General features: G+C 53.3%; 3 protein-coding genes across 11 annotated transcripts; all 3 read right to left on the reverse strand.

Annotated features, from left to right (window-relative positions):
- Window positions 1-172: 172 nt before the first annotated feature.
- Irf7 (interferon regulatory factor 7) lies at window positions 173-3,489 on the reverse strand. 4 transcript variants are annotated; one of them, NM_001252601.1, is made up of 10 exons: window positions 3,380-3,414; window positions 2,613-3,034; window positions 2,367-2,529; window positions 2,065-2,281; window positions 1,715-1,773; window positions 1,483-1,549; window positions 1,213-1,305; window positions 649-1,038; window positions 446-564; window positions 173-370 (listed from the first exon to the last, which is right to left on the reverse strand). In NM_001252601.1, exons 2-10 carry the CDS (start codon window positions 2,624-2,626, stop codon window positions 215-217), a joined length of 1,278 nt encoding a protein of 425 aa, NP_001239530.1. In that variant the 5' UTR covers window positions 2,627-3,034; window positions 3,380-3,414; the 3' UTR covers window positions 173-214. The 4 variants fall into 4 exon arrangements, with proteins under 4 accessions (NP_001239530.1, NP_058546.1, XP_006536277.1 ...); NM_016850.3 differs by having other exon boundaries at window positions 1,483-1,645; XM_006536214.1 differs by lacking the exon at window positions 1,213-1,305 and having other exon boundaries at window positions 3,380-3,489.
- A 2,580-nt stretch (window positions 3,490-6,069) lies between these two features.
- Cdhr5 (cadherin-related family member 5) lies at window positions 6,070-13,785 on the reverse strand. Of its 3 annotated transcripts, none has more exons than XM_006536260.4 (15): window positions 13,615-13,785; window positions 13,361-13,536; window positions 12,978-13,028; window positions 11,437-11,529; window positions 11,156-11,257; window positions 10,937-11,047; window positions 10,678-10,848; window positions 10,005-10,095; window positions 9,825-9,922; window positions 9,504-9,704; window positions 9,253-9,366; window positions 9,091-9,175; window positions 8,507-8,710; window positions 6,847-7,007; window positions 6,070-6,601 (listed from the first exon to the last, which is right to left on the reverse strand). In XM_006536260.4, the coding sequence occupies exons 1-15, from the start codon at window positions 13,706-13,708 to the stop codon at window positions 6,140-6,142; spliced, it is 2,214 nt and encodes a 737-aa protein (XP_006536323.1). In that variant the 5' UTR covers window positions 13,709-13,785; the 3' UTR covers window positions 6,070-6,139. The 3 variants fall into 3 exon arrangements, with proteins under 3 accessions (XP_006536323.1, NP_001107794.1, NP_082345.1); NM_001114322.1 differs by having other exon boundaries at window positions 6,075-6,601; window positions 8,507-8,992; window positions 13,615-13,776; NM_028069.3 differs by lacking the exon at window positions 8,507-8,710 and having other exon boundaries at window positions 6,075-6,601; window positions 13,615-13,776.
- Window positions 13,786-15,318: 1,533 nt separating this feature from the next.
- On the reverse strand, window positions 15,319-16,164 carry Sct (secretin). Of its 4 annotated transcripts, none has more exons than NM_001309439.1 (4): window positions 16,006-16,123; window positions 15,823-15,924; window positions 15,608-15,705; window positions 15,319-15,511 (listed from the first exon to the last, which is right to left on the reverse strand). In NM_001309439.1, exons 1-3 carry the CDS (start codon window positions 16,086-16,088, stop codon window positions 15,657-15,659), a joined length of 234 nt encoding a protein of 77 aa, NP_001296368.1. In that variant the 5' UTR covers window positions 16,089-16,123; the 3' UTR covers window positions 15,319-15,511; window positions 15,608-15,656. The 4 variants fall into 4 exon arrangements, with proteins under 4 accessions (NP_001296368.1, NP_035458.1, NP_001274100.1 ...); NM_011328.3 differs by having other exon boundaries at window positions 15,608-15,712; NM_001287171.1 differs by having other exon boundaries at window positions 15,319-15,529; window positions 15,608-15,712.
- Window positions 16,165-16,423: the final 259 nt, after the last annotated feature.

A 16,423-nucleotide genomic window follows, 5' to 3' on the forward strand; every position in this document is an offset into this window, starting at 1 on the left:
TTAGAGTGTTTGTGTCCAGTAAGAGCTGTGCTAGCCTAGCCAGTTCTTGATTATGAAAGTGAGTGCTGCAAAGGAGGCCTGGTGTGTAGGGACTGGGGGTCACCTTCTTTCAAGGGACTCTACAAGGTCCACTAGAGACACTATACAGCAAGGAGCAGACCTGACCCAGGGCTCCACTGATTTTGAACTATTTATTGGGAGTTGGGATTCTGAGTCAAGGCCACTGACCCAGGTCCATGAGGAAGTGTTCGATGTCTTCGTAGAGACTGTTGGTGCTAGACAAGCACAAGCCGAGACTGCTGCTGTCCAGGGAGGACACACCCTCACGCTGCACGCCCTCCAGGTATGCCTTGCATACCCATGGCTCCAGCTGTGGAAAGGACATGTGTTAAGACTCTTTCTTACCTAGCAGCCCACACCTTCCCTTGGCCCACCCAGGCTCTACCTTCACCAGGATCAGGGTCTTCTCCTTGGGCCTCCCTGCTGACAAGTCTTGCCCAAAACCCAGGTAGATGGTGTAGTGTGGTGACCCTTGCCGCCTCCGAGCCCGAAACTCCTCCAGTTCTGTTAAGGAGATAGCTCTGGTGAGCAGGTTAAGAAAGGCTCCAGGCCCCAGAGGACAGCACCCCAGCCAGACACCTTACTGACCTCGGAAGAAAGTGCTGAAGTCGAAGATGGGGGTGTGGCGGTTGCGCTCCAGCAGCTGGGGTGGGGTGGAGGGGCCGGTAGTGCCCATAGGGCTGCCTACCTCCCAGTACACCTTGCACTTGCCCATACGCAGGGCCCACAGTGACGGTCCTCGAAGCTCCAGCTGAAGGCCGGGAGACACATGCTGGAGAAGCGTCTCTGTGTAGTGCAGCTGCTTCTGATCTGGGAGCTCAGCAGGACTGGGAAAGATCACCGGCTGGGGCTCTGAAGTTCTTACTGCTGGGGCCATGGGGCTGTACAGGAACACGCATCTGGGGTGCCCCACCACTGCCTGTAGCACTGTGCGGCCCTTGTACATGATGGTCACATCCAGGAACCCAAGGCTGCGCTCTGTGTATAGACCATGCTGTGAGTGGTAGGTTTGGGTGGAGCATTTTGTCCCATGCCCCCTGCCAAGGACCCATTCACCTCCTACTGAGATGCAGGTGTGAAGGAGCAGTAGGGCAGAATTCTGCCCGGGAGGCTAGGAAAAGCTGTGCTAGCGCCTCCGCTCTAGATCCTCACCGGTGAGAGCTGGCTGTTGAGGCCTGGGACTGGGGACAGCTTCCACCTGCCATGCTGCATAGGGTTCCTCGTAAACACGGTCTTGCTCCTGGCCTGAGGGCAAATTGGAGCTGCCTGTCCATCTTAGCCCAGCTTCCCACCCCTGTCATTTTAACATCCTTATCTTTCCTCCTCCCAGCAAGGACTCTGTTGTCCTCCCTCTCATACAGCCTTGGGCAGATGGGTGTTCTCTAGCTTAGCCCCAGCTCTGTAACAGTAACTGCCTCTCACCAGGAGCCTGTGGTGGGACGGGGTCTGCCCCAGACTCGGATTCCAGTATGTGGCTGTACTGCAGAACCTGAAGCAAGAGGTCCCCGGCATCACTAGAAAGCAGAGGGCTTGGGGTTTGGAGCCCAGCATTTTCTCTTGCCAGAAATGATCCTGGGGACACACCCTGTAATAGACAGCATAGTGGTAGGCACCTGCCGATCCCCCACACCTAGGAAGGATGGACCAGATGTACCTGTGTGGGCAGAGCATTGCTGAGGCTCACTTCTTCCCTATTTTCCGTGGCTGGGCCCACTGAGGGAGAGGAGTGGGGAGGGGAGATTTGGTTACGATGCCCAAGCAGTTCCAAAAGTTCTCTATTTCTCATACCCTCTGTTCCCAAACCACCAGGTACCTCACTCAGCCCAAGGCTCTGACTTAGCAGGAAGTGTGCACTCCCCCTCCACCCCGACACACACACACTTTGGAAGGAGAGGAACTGAATCTACAACTAGTTTCAAAAACCACAAATCAAACCATTGAAACCACCAAAATGACAGAGGCCATGTACCTCCCTGGCCCATCCCTGTTTGTGGCACTGCTCACCAGTAGATCCAAGCTCCCGGCTAAGTTCGTACACCTTATGCGGATCAACTGGATCCCCTGAATTGTCTTGGCGCAAGATAAAACGCCCTGTGCTGTGGAGTGCACAGCGGAAGTTGGTCTTCCAGCCTCTTCGCTCTCTTCGCTCAGCAGCCTCAGCCTCTGGGGGTGGCAGGTTAACTCCACTAGGTGGCCACCTCCCTCGGGCCACAGCCCAGGCCTGAAGGAGAGGAGAGAGCATGGGTTGAGGCTGGATTCCCCCAGGAGTTCTGGCAGATTATAAAGAGGGCAGGACTGGGTACCACCTTGAAGATCTGTGCATCTTCTTCATCCAGATCCCTACGACCGAAATGCTTCCAGGGTACGCGGAAGACTGTGCGAGCCTCGTTCAGCCACTGCAGCCCCTCGTACTGGCCGCTGCTGACCTCCCCCAATAGCCAGTCTCCAAACAGCACTCGCTGGACCCCCCTGCAGGCAGAGCAGCCACGCTGGGGTTAGGGCTAATGTAAGGGACACAGGACCCAATACAACCAGGGTAGACATGTTCTCACCTCACTTCAGCCATTGCTCCGTCTACACAGGCAGTCTGGGAGAATCAAAGTAGATGCTACTACTCTGTGATGCCTTGTAGTCACTGGAGCAGTCAGCTATTGCAAATAAGGCCCCTTGGGTGCCTCTATGGTTTTAGGTTGTAGCCACAGATAGTGTGACCAAGTTTCACAAATGTGTTTTAAACGTTACAAGTGTTGGTAACAGGTAGGAATTTCAGTTTCACAAGTGTGACCCAGGTATTAGGGTGTTGAGGGTCACAGATGAGGTTTGAGAACTTGTGGTCACCTAGGTTCAGAACTCAGTGTAGATTCCTCTGCCAAGGTGGCTGTAGATGTGACTACAGATGTAGCGGGAGCGCACACGTGATGTCACAGGTGTTAATCCAGCGTCCGAGCCTGGATGGGCTGTCACAGGCTGGACCCTGCGAAGACACAAAAGGGGCGGGCCCAGACGAGTAAAACGAAACTGCATCTCAGGAAAATGAAACCTAAACAGTCTAAACAGCGCCCGGTAGCTGCTGGCTTCCCGCTGTCTCCACTGTCTCCATGCCTACCAGTGCAGTCCTCAAACTACACCCGACCCTTACTCAGATCCCAATCCCTGCAGACCCAATTGCAAATCCTGCCGGGACGTCTGCCCTCCTGTTTCCCCCGAGCTTCTCTTCACTGCCCTTCACTGATCACTCACTACTCTGTAGAGGGGACAAGAATTTCCCCTGTGGCACTAGCTCACCTCCCTCCCCGAGTGGCCCAAGAGTCCCACATACCTGGTACCGGAGCCGCCGGGACGGGTTTTATCTCAGTGAAAAGGAGGGTGCCAGTGCTTTTATAGTACTTCGGGCAGAGGCGGGGCAGAGCCCAGGCAGGGTGTGGCTTAAGGGCTCCAGACGTCACTAGGGTGTCACTAGTTTGTAGCACTCAATTGCAAATCCTTCCCTCCTGTTCCCCCCCCACCCCCCAGCTTCTCTTCACTGCCCTTCACTGATCACTCTCTCAGATTCAGTCTTCCAGGCTCTTTGTAGATTCAATGAGAGAGGCTGACCCTGCTTTGGACAGAACAGCCATGTCTTGGAGGACAGTAAGAATAGTAAGTAGGTGGAGGTCTATCTGCCAGGCTCAGCCCCTGGTGGAAGTGTGGGAAAGGTCTTTCCCCAGGACCTCTTCAGGAAAGCACATTGGGACAAGGCAGGGATACCCACAACAGTCAGTAGGTTTTGTTTGTTTATTTGTTTTGTTTAGCTGGCTGAAAAAAATCTTAGAAAGTGGAGTCTAAAGAGAGACTATGGTACAATTTGGCTTAACACTGAGAATGGTACAGATAAGAATATACCATCTGGGGGCTGGTGAGATGGCTCAGCAGGTCAGAGCACGACTGCACTTCTGAAGGTCCTGAGTTCAAATCCCAGCAACCACAAGGTGGCTCACAACCATCCGTAACAAGATCTGACTCCTTCTTCTGGTGTGTCTGAAGACAGCTACAGTGTACTTACATATAATAAATAAATAAATCTGAAAAAAAAAGTAAACTGGGCATGGTGGTGCACGCCTTTAATCCCAGCACTTGGGAGGCAGAGGCAGGCAGATTTCTGAGTTCGAGGCCAGCCTGGTCTACAAAGTGAATTCCAGGACAGCCAGGGCTACACAGAGAAACCCTGTCTCAAAAAACAAACAAACAAAAAACAACAACAACAACAACAAAAGTATACCATCTGGGAAGAATATACCATCTGGACAGAGGTTGAAGCAGAAGGATTGAGGCCAACCTGTGTTATAGAGTAAGACCCTGGAAGCTGAAGAGGCAGCTCAATAGTTAAGAGCCCTGGCTGCTCTTCCAGAAGTCCTCAGTTCAATTCCCAGCAACCATACGGTGGCTCACAACCATTTTTAATGGGACCTGATGCCCTCTTCTGGCACACAACTAAATATATATAATATATCTCCACAGTCAAGGGTTGTGTCCATCCTTCTTCAGAGAATCTTTTGTTTTGTTTTGTTTTGTTTTTGTTTTTTGAGACAGGGTTTCTCTGTGTAGCCCTGGCTGTCCTGGAACTCACTCTGTAGACCAGGCTGGCCTCAAACTCAGAAATCCACGTGCCTCTGCCTCCCAAGTGCTGGGGTTAAAGGCGTGCGCCACCCACCATACCTGGCCAAAGAAGCTTCTTATTGCAGTGGGTAGACCTTTAGGGAAGGGGGTGTCCTTTATTCAGTGATTAAATTGTCCTTGTTCCAGCTGGGTCAAGAAGCTAGAACTAAGAAATAGCTTAGTGGTTAGGGGCACGAACTGCTCTTCCTAGACAACAGGGGTTCAAATCCAGCACCCACATGGCAGCTCACAACTGTAACTCCAAAATTTGACACTGTCACATAGACATGCATGTAGATCATACACTGATACACATAAAAGTAAAAATTTAAAAACACCAAAACCAAACAAAACATTTAAATAGAAACTAGTTAAACTCAGAGGGATACTGAGAAGACGGAAAAGGAGGAAGGGGACTTGTTAAGAAGGCTTCCAACAAGGGGGAAAGAAAATGACAAGGGAGACTGGGGCATGGAAATCACCAGCCGAAATGAAAGTCAAAAGATACATTGTATGTATAAATGCATAAAACTGGATATTTAAAAGTATTCAGGGCTGGAGAGATGGCTCAGTGGTCAAGAGCACTGACTGCTTCACCAGAGGTCCTGAGTTCAATTCCCAGCAACCACATGGTGGCTCACAACCACCTGTAATGGGATCTAATGCCCTCTTCTGGTGTGGCTGAAGACAGTTATAGTGTACTTATATAGATAAGATAAATAAATAAGTCTTTTTAAAAAAAATAAAAGCATTCAAATACTTTGGAAAGGAGTTCAGGGTCACTTTTCATTAGAAAGCATGCCATGACTGCTGTTCAGGAAGAAGGCCAGATTGCGGGGTGCACACTGTGTGTAACTACCGTAGCCCTGGTTTTCCTCCATTCACTTACATGACCTGTAGCTTCCTATTTCTCATGTCTAAGCTTCCTGTGTGGGGCAGAGTGCCCTGTTCATTGCCAAAGCAGCCTTCCTTTTTCTTTTTCCTCAGAAAGGCTCTCTTTACATTAGGTTTGCCTTCCCTGGAACTCACTGTGGAGACTAGGTTAACCTCAAACTCAGAAAGACCTGCCTGCCTCTGCCTCACACATGCAGGGATTATGTGAGCTACCACTCTCAGCCAGATCTTTGAAATGGGCTGTGACCCTCATGAGGGTCCCAAACACCACGTCTCCCAAATGAACGTGCGTGTGGAGTGGACGGTTCTGGCTCCTTCCCCTCCCTCACGTGAAGCTGTCCATCTTGGGCAAGGAGCTGGAGCTCTCTAGCTTTCCTCTTAGCTACAGTGGGAACTTGCTTGTGGTTAGCCACCCGGAAGCCCGCAGCTGGGCGCTCACACCCATGGCACTCGTTCCCACACACCCGCCTTAAGACTCTGGAATTCGAAAGTGCTACTTTAATTAGACGAGGAAAGGGAAGTGGCTTGGGGTAGAGAGTCGGGCGCTGAGCTAGATGTAAGTGTTGTCAGCATCCACGCCAAAGCGGAGAGTCTTCTTCTGGTCAGGGTCATCATCATCGCTGCCCTCACTTCCCGAGGCACTGGCGCTGTCCACATCGGCGGTGGGCTCGTTGAGGACCACCACGTCAGCCTCTGCCCCGATGTCCTTGCCGAACCACACAGCCTTGTAGCCGCCCTCCCCCTCCGGCCGCCGCTCCTTAGTCAGGATAGACCTCACGGCTGAAGGGCTGTCCCCAGCCTGGACTGTCTTAGGAGACCCGGAAGCTTTGGGCTGAGGGCTAGGAGGTGTGGAGCTGGGGGGCGTAGGACTGGAGGACATGGGGCTAGGAGGCCGGAGGGGCGGCTGGGCAAGCTTGGGGCTCGGCTCTGGCTTCCGGTTGGGGGTGGGCGACCACTTGGCCTTGTGGTCTGGGAGGAAGGTCAGGTTGTCATAGCCACTTGGCTGTGGCTCCTAAGGGTGGAGTAAAGACAAAGGCATCAGCAGCCATGATATGACTCCCACGAGTGGAGTGCCTTCTGAACCCTCCTTCCACCGCTTGGCTCCCACTCTCTTCCCCATCCCCCTTGGTCTCAGAACACCCATCCTAGCCTACCTCCATTTCCTTCCCTAGTAAAACCCTGTTTCCCCCAGCCGTTCCCATGCATCCCTCCATGTCCCTTTTCTGTGACTCCTCAGCCCTGAGTTAGTCCCCTTACCGAAGCCTTCCCAGAGCAACAAGCGAGCCGATGTCGGTAGTGCTTATGGACGAGGATGACCAAGCAGATGAGGGCCAGCAACAGCAGTGCACCTAGCACCCCGCCCAACACTGCCATGTCCACCGTGGAAAATCTCTGGCCATCACCCTGCTCGCCTGCTCCTGGTGTGCAAGAGAACATGGCCACTTACTGTTGGAACACTCCCAAAAACGTCCCTTCCCAACCTGGGCCAGGCCGAGGTACCATAGAAACAAGGCAGGCCTCTCCTGGCCCACCATCTGGAGTTGCGGTTCTGAGAATGGGTGCTACCAACTCCACTAGGAAGCCTGCCTGGGGATACCATTGTAACATGACTACTAGCCTCTGATTCACCGGGGTGGTCTTCAAGGGCACACTGTAAGCAGCTGTAGTGAACTTTGTCTTATGTGGCTTCAAGTTCAACTTTGAATACATATTATACTTAGACCAGAGCAAGTCTAAGGTCTCAATGACACTTGCCAAAGTGGCTGCCTCGTTCCAATGCGACAGCTAGCCATGCCTGGCCCCTTGTGACCATGTTCACTCAAAGGTTTAGTGGATACAGCTTAGTGACCAATACAAAGACCTTTCAGGGGGAACCTCGTGTGTGTGTGTGTGTGTGTGTGTGTGTGTGTGTGTGTGCGTGTGTGCGCGTGTAAAGTTTACTATGTAGTGTATGTATTTGTGTTGGTGCTGCATGTCACAGTGCATGTTGTGCTCAGAGGAAAACTTGGCAGAAGTCAGTTTTCTGCATGTGTGGAAACCAGGGATCTAACTTAGGTTGTCAGGCAAGATGCTGAGCCATCTTGCCAGTCTCCACATTACTTTGTAAGTTGGGGTCTCTCACTGGCCTACAGCTGGCCTTGTAGCTGGCTAAACTATCTGTGTTATGAGCTTCCCGGGGTTTCCTGTCTCTGACTCCCCAACTCTGAAGTTGTAAGGGCGTATCCTCACACCCAGCTGTGTAAGGTGATGACCAAATTCAGGTCATCATGCTAGAAGGCAAATACCAAGAGCGTCATTGTCATCTCCCAGCCCTGGATAGTTTTTGTTTTTGTTTTTGTTTTTGTTTTGTTTTAGCAGCATTGCCTCAGTATGTTGCCTAGGCAACATAAGTATCTAAGAACCTAAGTATCTCCAGAATCACAGGCATGTATCACTATATGCAGCCATGATTGCTTTTAGACATGTTCTCTCTCTCTCTCTCTCTCTCTGGCTGTGGCTGGACTGAAATTCCTACATAGATCAGGCTGGACCAGGACCAGACTGGGCTGAACTCACAGAGATTTGCCTTTCATTATCTCCCTAGTGTTGTGACTAAAGGGATTTGTTAGCACAACAGTCATTTTTATCTTGTTTCTCGAGTAGTGCTCTTACTTAACCTAAGACCCTAAATACAGATTGTCCTGGGAATTATAGAACTCACTGGCTCTAAAATCTGCTTCTGCATCCCTATACCTTCTTCAGTTCACCCCCATTCTGACCTCTTGGGGCCATCTGTCTAGAGCCAGACACAGACTCCTTGGAGGTGGTCATTATGGCCAGGCCAGGCTAGCCTGGGTGGACCCTTTTCTAGAGCACATCCTATAGCCCTTGGCTGAGTTAAGACTGACAGTGAATCCAGGGCAATGTGTTGGACTACCTGAGATGGGCCCAGTGGCTGTTGACTGAGAGGTTCCTGGCTTGGGGGTCTGTGGTGAGCTGCCACTAGGTGTGGCTGGCTGAGAAGAGGTGCTGGCCCCTGGAATGGGGACCATTGGCTGAGAGGTTCCTGGCTTGGGGGTCTGTGTTGAGTCACTTCTGGATGAGGTTGTCATGAGGGAGGTACTTGTTCTGGAAGTAGGGGCTGTTGGATGAGAGGTTCCTGGTTTGGGGGTCTGTGCTGAGTCCCCACCAGGAGTGGTTGTCTGGGGAGAGGTGCTGGTTCCAAGAGTAGGGGACCCCCCAGGTATGGATGAGGCAGGGGTGGGTGGTCTTAGAGTTGTGCCACCAGGTGGGAATGGGCCAACACTTCCCCCAGAGCTGGTGGTGGCAGGTCTTTGAGAGGTCCCAGAGGTCAAGGGGGCTTCCATAGTGGTGTTACTTGAAGGCCCAGTCGTTCCTCCAGCTTCTGGGGGTGTGGGGAACTCTGGTGGTGGCATGTACAAAACTTGGGTTTGCCTCTGTCCCCAGATATGCCTGTCCCAGAGGGGGAGCCACCCTGCTTGGGAGGCCCTGGGGGCTCACCTGTGGAGGGCAGTTCTCGCTCTGACACCTGGATCTCAACAACAGCGGTGGCTGTGTCCTTAGTCACAGTATTGCTAGCTTCTACCTGGGTCAGGAAAGGGGCTTGTTCCTCTTGGGTCCCTCTTTACCCCCACACCTTTGGTCCCCTTATCCCCACTCCACCTCTACACGGATGGTTCTTGCTTCCTCCATAGGCACAGCAGTCAGCATGATATCCTTATTCATCATGAATTCTGAGGAGTTGGTGACTCGATATGTGACAGCTGAGTTGAGGTCCTAGATGAGGCACTACAGTAAGACATAGGCCTGGTGCCCTACTGCCCACCCCAAGCAGCCTGGACAGAGAGAGGAGGCCAGAGGGTCCAGGTATACTTATAGGGTTCCTAGGTGAACAGGGGGGGGGGACTGCATACCGGGAAGCCTGGGTACTGAGCCTGGATCCTCAGGATCTCCGAAGGGAAGGTCTTGTCCTTCACTGCTGTGCCAGCCTCAGATCCCAGTACCACTGTGCCATAGTACAGGCTCTGGGAGAACTGGAGTGGGTTTCCAGTGACACTGCGAGCCTCCACGATGGCCTGGGTCACTGAGTATTGAGCCATGTCTTCCTGATCAGCCTGAGGAGTCAGGGGAAGCAGGATTTAATGGAGCTACAACTGGGAACACAGCAGGGGACACAGCTGGGGACACAGCTAGGGACACAGGAGACCCATCCATCATCCAGTACCGGTACCCACCCTGATCAGAAGGGTGAACTTCATGGGGCTCGGGATACTTTTGGTCATTGTGAGGTTGCCATCGTGTGCGTTGATGATGAATGTGCCATCTGTGTTTCCTGGAAGAATTTGGGGGTGGAGTTTGGTGTCTGGTCCCTCTGTTGTGGGCTCCAGGTGCTGTGGAGCTAAGCCCTCACTTACCCGCTATAATGCTGTAGATGATAGACTGGTTAATGGCCTGATCTCCGTCCACAGCATAGATGGGACCAGGACTCATGATGAGGGGGGACGGCTGTAGGGATAGGGACATCTTGAGGTTTCAGAGCCCCCGCTCTTACTCTCTTGTTGCCCCTCAAGATCTGAAACGTGAGTTGGAGCCTGGAGGGAGGGGCAGTGCCTGCTTGGGACAGAGCTGCGGCCACAGAAGGACTCAGTGGCAACAAGAACTTATGAAGGAAGGCTTGCAGCTTCAGTGTATGCCCCTCTGCACAGTGGAGGCTGTGGTGGCCTTGGCGGGCCACCCTGCCCAGTGGCACTGCTGGCCTCAGAGGAGACTGTCATCTAGACAAGGACTTAGCAGTCCCTTATTAGCATCAGCCCTGCTCCTGAAGTCTTCACATCCCAGCTTACATAACAGGATCCACACTCCTCACTGATTTTTGCCCCACCCCCAGGAGGGATAGTTAATGATTGATTGATGATTAATTGATCGATCGATTGATTGATTGTTCATGTTTGTTTCTTAAATCACAGAACTGTCTGCCAGCCTCTCCAGAAGCACAGGGCCATGGCTGGATCCCTTCCCTGAACGTTTTCTGACTTGGCTCTAGATTCAAGTCTGACCCTGGGCCTGGGCCTCCTTTCTCCCCATTACCAGTTTGTGTCCCGTGGGGACAACCGCACTGTATTGGGCATGAATGCAGACATAGCCATCTGTGAAGGAGCATGGCAGGAACCAGGGGGTCCGTAGGTCAGCTGGCAGCGTGTTCAAGACCAGGGTGGCAGTGGCCGTGTGGCTGGGCTCTACATTTTCCTCCCAAGTATCCTGTAGTGACAGCCAGCCCCTGATAGGTCAGGCCCAGCTTGGACAGGACCTAGAACACCCAGGACTTAGGAAGATGTGATCCACTTACCCGTGCCAGCAGCATGAAGGTCATGTTCTGATTCTTGAAGTAATCCAGGGTCTGGTCCAACTTCAGAGCAGGGTAGTTTACGCCCTCCAGGGAGAAGAACTTGCTGGCATTCTGTGGAGGGGAAGGAGGTGGGACTCTGGAAGGTGGAGAAACTGAGGCCTGAAGGCATCAGAAAGAGTGAGGGTTGTCAATAATGAGTGGGGCTGGGGAAGCACTGACGGGGGTCACTTCCTGCAGAGTGTAGACTAGGATGTCATTTATGTCAGCATCTGTAGCCTTCAGCTGTGTCTCAGGGATGACGGTTGTATTCACTTTGGTGTCCTGGGAATGGAGAAGAGGAGGTTGGTCCAGCCATGCTGTGGTTTCTGTATATAGATCTTCCCGATGTGGTCCCGCAGACACCCTGTGTCCCCCTGCAGACACCCTGTGTCCCCCTGCAGACACCCTGTGTCCCCCTGCCTCTCCATGCTCAAGACAGCACTGGTTCCGACTGGGCTCACCTCCGATACATTAAATGTCTTGATTTCAAAGGAGAATTTTGGCGCATTGTCATTGATATCCAGGACAGCCACAAACACCTCCAGGCGTACCACCTGCAGCAAAGTCACCAAAGTCAGCAATGCTCTGATGACCCATCATTCATTCATTCCTTTTCTTATCTGTTTCATTATTCTTATCTTATTCATTCAGTCAGTCAGTCATTCTTTCCCTTTCATTCCACAGCTCTGATGGCAGCAATAATGTGGTGGCCTGTGAGCTACTGTTCTAGGAGGAACGTAGACTGTAAAAACAAGTTTTAGAGTGTGGCCACATGTGTGTGGTGGGTGGGCTGAAGAGAAATGATGACAATCCCAGGGCCACAACCAGCAACGCATCGAAGGGAGAAAAACAGCCTCTCGCGGCTTCAGAAACAGGTCTCCAAGAGAAGATCAGAGAAAGGGGCCTTTAGGTTAAAACCAAACAGCTTTATTCCATGAGAGAACCCTTCCTGAGACCCAGGGAGAAACGAACACAGCCAGGTGCTGGAGGACAGAGAGAAAGCTGTTCTTCTCAGGTGTGACAGATACCAAGTCCATGCCTCTCTCTGTCTTCCTGTTTCTGTCTCTGTCTCTCTGTGTATCTGTATGTCTGTGTATGTGTGTGAATTATATTCATGTGTTGAAGGTGGAGCCCAGGGCTTCAAATCATACTAGGCAGATACTCTACCACTGAACTATACCAAAAAAAAAAAATAAGTTTTGTCTTGTTTTGTTTTTTTAATATTACTACCTATTAGAGACGTGGCCCAAGATGTGTGTGGTAACATGTCATGGAGCCAGGTAGGAGTGCAGGGTGTGAGAGTTGCTCATGGTGAAGCAGAAATTATGTGGGGCCTGTTATTTCTTCGAGCTTCCTTTAGTAAAAGGCTTGTGGTGGAGGCTGAGGGATACGATGTATGGGATAGGGTAGCGGGGCAGCATAACGTAGGAGGGTTAAGCATCAAAATGAATTTGCATACCAGATCAGTGTCTGCATGCCCTAGCCTGCCTCACCCACCCACCTGTGCATTTAGCTTTGGAGTCCGGTAAGAAACGTAGAAGTTTCTGTGTGAGGCTGTCTGGGGTTGTGGTTATGACTCTCTAGGGATTCACTATGTGGGGGAAGGAATAGAGAAGGACCAAGGGCACGGAGAGCAAATGGATCTGCGGCAGGGTCAGAAAGGAGACCTGCTGCCCAAGGCCCCGTGGGACTAGAGGTAGGAAGAGTAGGGCTGACTCTAACTGAGGCACAACCGACAATCCCAACAATGTACCTGGGGTGGGGTGACCTCAAAAGGGGCCTAAGTGGCTGGCAGGTGAGGGATGAGAGGCAGACTTAGGGCCTCAGGGTATTGACTTAATCCACAGCTCTAAGTTAGCTGACTTTGAGTCTGGAGCTCAGGGAAGTCTAGGCTGAAAGAAGCAAGCGTGGGAGTGGCCAGGAGAGAGCTGAGGTCATGGGGGAATGGCCTTGGGGTACTCTGACAGAAGGCAGAGGTGATCAGGTACTGGGGTTAACTTACCACCGCATCTCCTCTCTTACACTCCACATCTGCCTGGAGCAATGAGTTTTCCTAAGGATGAAGCCAGGGGCCCTATGAGTCACTTGCCACATAAGGAGCTATGCTGCTCTAGAACGGGAGAGTACGGCTAGGAGAGCAGGTACCGCTCCAGCGCCCCAGTCATCTGTGGGAAATCCTGGGTGTGTGGGGGGGGGCATTTGGCAGCTTTGTCCCCTACGGCCCTCCCCCTCAGTACCAACCAACCGACCACAGGGCCTGAAGGGTTCCTCACTCAGGGGGATAGAGAACCCTCAGCCCCTCCTTCCCTGAATCTTCCCCAGGTTAGGAGGCCCGCCCATGTATGTCTCCATGAAGGCACATTCCATCCAGCCTACAGACTGTACCTCATAATCTGGAGTCACGTTGAGAAACAGATCTTTTCCTTCGATCCTAAAGGCATAAGGAGTGGACAAGGGTCCCAAGGTCACGTGCAGGCCGTCTGGGACAAAAATGTTCACCAGTGGCTCAGAAACAGTGGTGTTCTCCTCGACTCTAAATATGGTCTGGTTCACAGAGCAGACTAGAAAGTTGGAAAGAAGAAGTTGGTTCCTCATCAGAGCTCTGCCACCCACCTGTCCTGCCCCTGCCCGACACATACCCTGGGTCTGGGCCAAGGTCCCCGGAGGTTGGCCAAACAGCACTGTGAGCCATGGCAACAGCAGGGAAGGCCACAGGAGGGCCGGAGCCCCCATGGCGGCAGCTGTCACCTGGAAGAAGGATCCAGCTTGCTTGGTTCCAGGGCTGGTACAATTCCTGCCTTGGCGACCTTCGCCCCTGCCAGGCACCGCCTCATTTTATGACCCTTTACAGATGGCCTCTATCAAGGGGACTCCCGCTGGCCGGCACTAACAGGGGACATGAGGTCATATTTCGGCCTGGACTTCCAGGAAGTTAGCTGGAGACTCAACCCACGGGAACTACACATAAGGTGTATGAAGCTTGAGAACAAGGAGGAGTGGAGAATAGGTGTGGGGAGCCAGGGCAAGGCTCTGGGGCCATAGATCTAAGGAGGCTGAGTCAGGGCTGGGGGCTGAAGCAGGCCTGTGGGATGGAACCATGGGTCTGGGGAGCTGGGGCAGGGCTATGGGGAGCTGGGGCAGGGCTATGGAGAGCTGGGGCAGGGCTATGGAGAGCTGGGGCAGGGCTGTGGGGAACTGGGGCAGGGCTGTAGGGAGCTGAGTCAGGGCTGGGGGCTGAAGCAGGCCTGTGGGATGGAACCATGGGTCTGGGGAGCTGGGGCAGGGCTGTGGGGAGCTGGGGCAGGGCTATGGAGAGCTGGGGCAGGGCTGTGGGGAATGGGGGCAGGGCTGTGGGGAGCTGGGAGCAAGAACAGGCTGAGCCATTGGGTCTACTGTAGCCCTCATTGGGGTGTCCCTCATCTTGTCTCTTTCTCCTCAGTGTTCTCTAGCAAAATCCCTGGAGCTATGTCATGTCGTCTCCCTTCCCTTCCCTCGTCCACTCCCAAGGGAAATGGCTGTGTCCCAGTATGCTCCTGCTGTATGAGAAACACAGCAGTTCCCCCAGGGTAGGGCCTGGCAGAGCCTTGGTTGGTGTTAGGATGCAGATAGAACCTTTCAGCCACAGCTAGGAGCTGGGGTTTGGGGAGCCAGTATCTGATGGAAGACAGGAATCCTGGTGAGGACACAGCCCAGGCCTCCATTAGATATGCTTCCTCTCCTTTTGCCTGTAAGCTCTCAGAGATAGGAAGAAGGCCCTGGGTGGGATCAGGAGGGTCGTAGGGGGTGTTCTGTTGAAAGGGCCTGCACAGCTCTCACTACTGTGGGCCTTTGCAGGGCTGGCTGCTTTAGGTGTCTGAAAACCTTCCCGAGGCTCCAAGCCTCTGCAAAGACTGAGCACTGTCTCACAACCCTTCACTGGTCCTACAGCTGCCTACTGGGAGATGACATCACCGTCAGGCCTCAGGCCTAGACATGTTAGAGCCAGGATGTACTCAGGTCCTCCCACTCATAAGCGGACCCCTATGACCCCGCCTGAGCCTCCTCCTCACCACTTCATTTACCCTGGCCACATGGCTGGACCAGGGTGGGGAGTCCCTGATCCCTAGAAATTTTGCTAAATGGACCACAGGGCAAGGTGGCACTCTAGGGAATTCAGCTGGGAAAAGAGGGGTTCAGCTGATGCCAGAGATAAGAAATGTCCTAGCTGGCTTCTTGGGTTCAAAGGGCAGCTGGGTGTGGTCCTAGCCACTGAATGAGATGGCTGGATCTGTCCACGCCTTCCAGGCTCTCGGAGCAGAGGCGGCCTTCATTTTATCAGACATCACACACCATGAGCTAAAAGACCAGGGTCTAAATTCCTTTTTTATTGATGCCAAGGACAACCAATCCCTACTCCAGCCAGGGTCCTAGAGACTCTTCCTCCCTCATCTGGGTGGCCTGGTTGTTTCAGTCCACTCTGAACGATCAACAGCAGACCTTGGTCCAGGAGGCAGCCAGAGAGACAGGGACCCATCCAGGGACAGCCTGGGCAGAAGCCTGTGGAAGGAGAGGGGACTAGTGAGTGACCATCAGAGTGCGGGTACCCACCTGGCTGGGGCACTTTAGGAATCCAGCTGAGGATGGAAAACTCACCAGTCCTGTAGGGTCTGAGTGTTCGACCACAGCAAGCAGAGCTGGTCCTCTAAGGGCTTGGACCGGGCCAGGCTGTTCTCTGGGATATTTTCTGTGTCCTGCTCGCTGACCCCACCCCCACCCCCACGCCCAAAGTAGAATTAGTGGTGTACAGGGATGTGGCGGGCCTGTCCCATACTAGCCAGTCTGGAAAATTCTACCTAGCGCGGGCTCACCTGCGCTTCCCCACCAGACCCTGCAGCAGGCGCTGCAGCCTGGCACTGTCCTGCAAGCGGCTGAGCTCGCTGGTGAACATTCCGTCTGAGTGTCTTGGGGTCCTGGGGAGGGGTGAAGCCATAAGGGTCAGAAATTGAAGTGTGGGCGTGGCCGGGATGAAACGGATTCCCAACCCTGCTCACCTGGGAGGTGCAGGGAGCGCGGCGGAACTGGAGAGCAGCAGCAGCAACAGCAGTAGCATCGGCGTGGGCAGCGGAGGCTCCATGGTCGGGCTCTGGGTGTGACAAATGCTGCAACTTCAGCCTGAGCCCCGCGCCACCGCTTTATAGCTGCCGGGACCGCCGGCGGCGGTGGGCTCCAGCACCGCCCCGGCTCCGCGCGGCCGGCCCCGCCTCATTGATTGCAGGAAGGTCAGGGCCGCCCACCCAGCTGTCGTCCGGCCACCTCCTGTCCCTACCGCCGTGTTGGCGCCCCTCAACTGCCTTGGGGGGGGAGATTAGAGGAGTAGTGCTACCAAGTAGCGAAATGGACATCTTCATCTGTGTCCAGGGATAGAAAATAGGGGTGGCAGTTCAGGACGGGCAGAGCGAACCGCACTGT

The sequence above is a fragment of the Mus musculus genome, chromosome 7 (genome assembly GCF_000001635.26).
Source record: "Mus musculus strain C57BL/6J chromosome 7, GRCm38.p6 C57BL/6J".
Lineage (NCBI taxonomy): Eukaryota > Metazoa > Chordata > Mammalia > Rodentia > Muridae > Mus > Mus musculus.